General features: G+C 41.0%; 1 protein-coding gene across 1 annotated transcript; it reads left to right on the top strand.

Moving 5' to 3' along the window:
* The first annotated feature begins 3,987 nt into the window (after positions 1-3,987).
* LOC121039519 (RNA polymerase II subunit A C-terminal domain phosphatase SSU72-like) lies at positions 3,988-4,578 on the top strand. The gene has a single exon (XM_040489763.1). It carries the CDS (start codon positions 3,988-3,990, stop codon positions 4,576-4,578), a length of 591 nt encoding a protein of 196 aa, XP_040345697.1.
* Positions 4,579-6,665: the final 2,087 nt, after the last annotated feature.

Here is a 6,665-nt window from a genome sequence, read left to right as displayed (position 1 = left end):
CTTTCTTTCTTTCTTTCTTTCTTTCTTTCTTTCTTTCTTTCTTTCTTTCTTCTTTCTTTCACTTATTTCCAAGACTTTATTTAAATTCAGGTTAGTTAACATATAGTGTAGTATTGGTTTCAGGGTAGAATTTACTGATTCATCACTTACATATAACACCCAGTGCTCATCCCAACAAGTGCCCTCCTTAATGCCCATCAACCATTTAGCCCATTCCTCCCCCACATCCCCTCTACTAACCCTCAGTTTGTTCTCTATAGTTGAGAGTCTCTTATGATTTGCCTCCCTCTCTGTTTTTATGTTATTTTTCATTCCCTTCCCCCAAGTTTTGTTTCTTAAATTCCACATATGAGTGAAATCATATGGTATTTTTCTTTTTCTGACTGACTTATTTCGCTTGGCATAATACACTCTAGTTCTATCCATGTCATTGCAAATGACTAGTATCCAAAATCTATAAAGAATTTATCAAACTCAACACCCCAAAAATAAATAATCTAGTTAAGAAATGGGCAAAAGACATGAACAGACATTTCTCCAAAGAAGACGTACAAATGGCTAAAAGATGCATGAAAAGACACTCAACATCACTCATCATCAGGGAAATACAAATCAAAACCAGAATGAGATACCACCAGTAAGAATGGCTGAAATTAACAACTCAGGAAACAACAGATATTGGCAAGTATGCAGAGAAAGGAGAACCCTCTTACACTGTTGGTGAAAATGCAAACTAGTGCAGCCAGCCACTCTGGAAAATCACGTGGAGGTTCCTCAAAAAGTTAAAAATAGAATTACCCTATGATCCAGTATTGCACTATTAGGTATTTATCTAAAGGACACAAAGATACTGATCCAAAGGGGCACACGCACCCCAATGTTTATGGCAGCACTGTCAACAATAGCCAAATTATGGAAAGAACTAAAATGTCCATTGACTGATGATGCATGGATAAAGAAGATGTGATATATATATATAATGAAATAGTAGAATATTTCTTGAGATGTTATAAAAGGCTCAGGGTGTTTCAGGCTAGATCATACTTTCTCAACATGGGTGATATCACCCCTAAGGAGGGAAAATGATTTTGGGGGCTGGCGGTGGTGGTGGTGGGAAAAAAAATCTCACTCTTTTTATGTATAAAGTCTAGATACAGTACATAAGCTAATATGTGATTTATCTGTGCTATTAAAATCTCATAGAAGAATTTGGAAAAAATGTCTAAAAAGACTGATTAGGTAGGTGATAAAGAATGAAAGATTGAGAAGTACTGGAATAGACTGATGAGAAAGGAATACTCTGGTAAAGATTTTTAATTCTGAGGAGCAAGAGAAAACCATTACACATATCACTTATGTGAACCAGAACAAAATGGGAGTGGGGGAATGGGAAGAAAAGCAAGAAAACAGAGGCAGTGAAGGCTGAGTTAAATATTTAAATAATTTATTATAAAGTCAAATGGAAAAAGGTGAGGCTTCAGGGAGAGTCCATTCTAGTTACAGGGACTCAAATCAAAAGGGCTATCTCCAAAATAAATTAGATTAAGACCATTGAATTAGAATTAACTTAATGTCTCAGCAAAATCAGGGAGTTAGGAATAGGGTCAGTGAAAAAGAATTAAGAGATTTATAAAACTTTTTTTCAAATAATAATAGGGAAATATGATCTAATTAGGAAGGGCAGGGAAAGTGCAGGTAACCATTTAATGGAATGGAAAATCAAGATAGAACTTCCAAATTAATAAGGGCGGACTGGAGTATAAACAACTTGATAAAAATCATAAAAATAACAAAAATCAAGGGCAGAAACAAAAATGTAAAATAAATAAAACTCAAGGAATGAAGTACAATAGTCCTTACATCAAATGTGTATGGACTAAACTCTGGCAATAAATAAATTTTGAAAAGTAAAGGCTTCATGGGCAAAGGAATGGCAAAAATTAGCAAATAAAATTAGAATCACAATGCATTCCATACCCTGGAGATTCTGATTTAATTGGTCTGGGATGTGCTCCAGGAGTTGATTATATCTCTATCTATTATCTGTCTGTGTATCTATCTGTCTATTTATCTACCTATCTATCTCTTAAAATTTTATGTGTGCAATACAGTATTGTTCATTATAGGCACAATGTTATACAGAATATCTTTAGAACTTAATCATTTTGGGGCACCTGGGTGGCTTAGTCAGTTAAGTATCTGACTTCGGCTCAGGTCGTGGTCTCTTGGTTCACGAGTTTGAGCCCTGTCCATGCTCCCTCTCTCTCTCAAAAATAAATATAAAAACATTTAAAAAATTAAAAAAAGAACTTAATCATCTTGCATAACTGAAATTTTATATCCATTTCTTCCAACCCCTAGTGACTGCCGTTTATACTCCTCTTCTGTGTGTTCTGTCTGTCTCTCTCTCTCTCTCTCTCTCTCTCTCTCTCTCGGGTGCAAGTGAGCAAGGGGCAGAGAGAGAGAGAAAGAGGGAGAAGTGGGGCTCATCCGGGGCTCATGTTTTATCTGGAGCGGGGCTCGTGCTTACCCAAAGTGGGGCTCAAGCTTACCCGATGTGGGACTCGAACTCCCCAACTGTGAGATCATGACCTGAGCCAAAGTCAGATGCTTAACGACTGAGCCACCCAGGCACCCCTGTGTGTTCTCTTTTTATATGAATTACAAAATTTAAGCAAAAAAATGGTTTGATAAAATTGGTCTTTTTGATGGTTTGAAACATGGGATCTATGTTGGTAAGGTCTTTGAGATGTCTTTAATTCACTAGCCGGATTTGTGCTGACTCAAAAAGCCATTGCAATACAATACTCTTAGTTGACATTTATAGCTATAATAAGATTTCCTTTAAAGAACATTTTACTGAGGTATGAATGATATACAAAAAGCTGTACATATTTAGTGTATACAACTTGATGGGTTTGGAGATAAATATACGTTGAGAAACCATCACCACAATCTTTGCCATGAACATATCCATTTCCTCCAGAAGTTTCTTTCCTTCCTTCCTTTATCCTATCCCTTCTCTCTAATTAAATACAAAACTCAACCAACAGGGCTAACTCCAGATTTAAAAGCGCTCCCTCTAGCAACACCCTTGTCAAGAGAATTAGAAGCACAAGTGATTTAATCATCCAACTGTTCTAATGATCATGTTATGCTTAGCACGATTAGATGGCACTCCATCTGATCATATTCAGTCAGTCAAGGAATCCTGTTTGTCTCCACCCACTCCTTAAAGGTAACTGAACACAAACCCTGTTCCTGTTCTGGGGCACTTTGCTAGTTGGAAGAGCTTCCATCAATTCTTGATTTTACTTGCAAACCATTATTTTAAGAATATCAAATACAGAAAATGCTACGTGGTGACTCCTACTATACTATCAGCAGGGATGTTATCCAGCATGTGATTTGTTTGTACTGGTGAACGACTTGATGAATTTTTAGGCAAAACGATGTACAATTCTCCTATGATTTACACAATGGCATTTCTAGAAAGTCCAAATGCACATTAACGTGCAAGGATACTTATATGTAGAACTGAATTGGTTGTACCTTCAAAATCTGAAAACAGATTTTCCACCCATATTCATGACCAGTTCATGGCAGAGCAGTGACATGCTTACAGTTAGCCTGCTTGATGTGGTCACTGTCAACCTCAGCCCTCATTCACCATGTAAACCAACAGGGCGAACTGCGGGTTTCACATGGCTGTGCTGGGTGGTCACATCCTTTTTGGGATCCAGTGGTTTAGTTGATGCCAGGAGCACATGGCTGTCGTGATGAGGTTATGGGTCTCAGGATCGGATGGCACTGCACCTGATGAAACCAATTCCATCAGGAAGTTCTAGAAGTCTCCGCCCACTCCGTGGGGGTGATGGACTATAAGCTCGGTGCCTGTTCTCGAACACTGTGCTGGTTGGAAGAGTAGAAACCAGGTGGACACCCACAGTGTTCTGGCAGCCCCCGAAACCCCCAGGGGCCGCCATCATGCCCCCGTCAGCTCTTGGGGTGGCTGTGGTGTGCATGATCAACATGAACAGGAGCATGGAAGCCCACAGTATCCTCCAGAAGAGAGGGTTCAGCGTGCGCTCTTTTGGAGCCATATCTCCGTTGAGGCTTCCAGGACCCACACGCTGTCGTCCACATCCCATGAGGTACGATTTCTCCACGAGGTACATGCACATGTATGACGACCTCTCCAGGAAAGACCCGGAATGCTACCACGGCAACGGAATCCTGCGCATCTTGGAGAGGAAGGAGAGAATCAAGCCTCACCCAGAAAGGTTTCAGGAGTGCAGCGACTCCTTCGAAGTCATTTTCACCTGCGAGGAGAGGGTATACGACCGAGTGGTGCAAGAGCTGTGTGCCAGGGAGCAGGTGACCTTCCGGGCTGTGCACGTGGTGGACATGGACATCGAGGACACCTTGGAGGAGGCCACCTTCCGGGTGTTCCTCATCTGTGAGCTGTGCCAGAGCTTCCAGCAGGCAGACGACATGGAAGACAGTCTGGATCAGCTGCTGCAGGCAGCAGAGGAGAAAACAGGAAAGAGCATTCTTCACACGGTCTGCTTTTACTGACGGTCATGGCTGGATTTGGTCCCTTGCTCATTAAGAACTTGTGCGTGGGGTTTCAGATTCGTCTGTATTTTCTGTGAGAATAGGTTTCAACTCCTTTTTCATGAACTTCTGTTTCTATGATTTTTAGGTATATACCACTGGGGAAGAGATATGAACAAGAAAAAGCATTTTTGGGGAGTCAGGGACAAGGCGTAATAGTCATGGAAAGAGTCCAAACTTGGGCATATGTTCTAGGTACTTGGTGCACAAGAAGTAATTCAGCGCCAGTGTGGATCTGTGAGGAAGTTGCTGTCATGGCCTGTGTTTTGCAGATGAGCAAGTCAAAGTTTATAATGGAGCGCTGGACAAGTGATTTGTTGAAGGATATTCAGCAAACAAACAATATGGTCTGGGCCATCACTGTTTCCCCAGCCTTCTTTCTGGAGGCTCTGGGGGAGAATTAATTTCCTTGCCTTTTCTTTTCTTTTTTTTTTTTTTTCCCAACGTGGGGCTTGAACTCATGAACCATAAGATCATGACCTGAGGTGAAGTCGGAGGCTCAACCAACTGAGCCACCCAGGTGCCCCTCCTCATGTTTACTTCTTTTTTATTTTATTTTATTTTATTTATTTTTTTTAATTTATATATGAAATTTATTGTCAAATTGGTTTCCATACAACACCCAGTGCTCATCCCAAAAGGTGCCCTCCTCAATACCCATCACCCACCCTCTCCTCCCTCCCACCCCCCATCAACCCTCAGTTTGCTCTCAGTTCTCAACAGTCTCTTATGCTTTGGCTCTCTCCCACTCTAACCTCTTTTTTTTTTTTTCCTTCCCCTCCCCCATGGGTTCCTGTTAAGTTTCTCAGGATCCACATAAGAGTGAAACCATATGGTATCTGTCTTTCTCTGTATGGCTTATTTCACTTAGCATCACACTCTCCAGTTCCATCCACGTTGCTACAAAAGGCCATATTTCATTTTTTCTCATTGCCACGTAGTATTCCATTGTGTATATAAACCACAATTTCTTTATCCATTCATCAGTTGATGGACATTTAGGCTCTTTCCATAATTTGGCTATTGTTGAGAGTGCTGCTATGAACATTGGGGTACAAGTGCCCCTATGCATCAGTACTCCTGTGTCCCTTGGATAAATTCCTAGCAGTGCTATTGCTGGGTCATAGGGTAGGTCTATTTTTAATTTTCTGAGGAACCTCCACACTGCTTTCCAGAGTGGCTGCACCAATTTGCATTCCCACCAACAGTGCAAGAGGGTTCCCGTTTCTCCACATCCTCTCCAGCATCTATAGTCTCCTGATTTGTTCATTTTGGCCACTCTGACTGGCGTGAGGTGATACCTGAGTGTGGTTTTGATTTGTATTTCCCTGATAAGGAGCGACGCTGAACATCTTTTCATGTGCCTGTTGGCCATCCGGATGTCTTCTTTAGAGAAGTGTCTATTCATGTTTTCTGCCCATTTCTTCACTGGGTTATTTGCTTTTCGGGTGTGGAGTTTGGTGAGCTCTTTATAGATTTTGGATACTAGCCCTTTGTCCGATATGTCATTTGCAAATATCTTTTCCCATTCCGTTGGTTGCCTTTTAGTTTTGTTGGTTGTTTCCTTTGCTGTGCAGAAGCTTTTTATCTTCATAAGGTCCCAGTAATTCACTTTTGCTTTTAATTCCCTTGCCTTTGGGGATGTGTCGAGTAAGAGATTGCTACGGCTGAGGTCAGAGAGGTCTTTTCCTGCTTTCTCCTCTAAGGTTTTGATGGTTTCCTGTCTCACATTCAGGTCCTTTATCCATTTTGAGTTTATTTTTGTGAATGGTGTGAGAAAGTGGTCTAGTTTCAACCTTCTGCATGTTGCTGTCCAGTTCTCCCAGCACCATTTGTTAAAGAGACTGTCTTTTTTCCATTGGATGTTCTTTCCTGCTTTGTCAAAGATGAGTTGGCCATACGTTTGTGGGTCTAGTTCTGGGGTTTCTATTCTATTCCATTGGTCTATGTGTCTGTTTTTGTGCCAATACCATGCTGTCTTGATGATGACAGCTTTGTAGTAGAGGCTAAAGTCTGGGATTGTGATGCCTCCTGCTTTGGTCTTCTTC

Source organism: Herpailurus yagouaroundi, unplaced genomic scaffold (genome assembly GCF_014898765.1).
Source record: "Herpailurus yagouaroundi ecotype Mexico unplaced genomic scaffold, PumYag 180, whole genome shotgun sequence".
Taxonomy (NCBI): Eukaryota; Metazoa; Chordata; class Mammalia; order Carnivora; family Felidae; genus Herpailurus; species Herpailurus yagouaroundi.
This window is presented reverse-complemented; position numbering and strand designations above follow the sequence as displayed.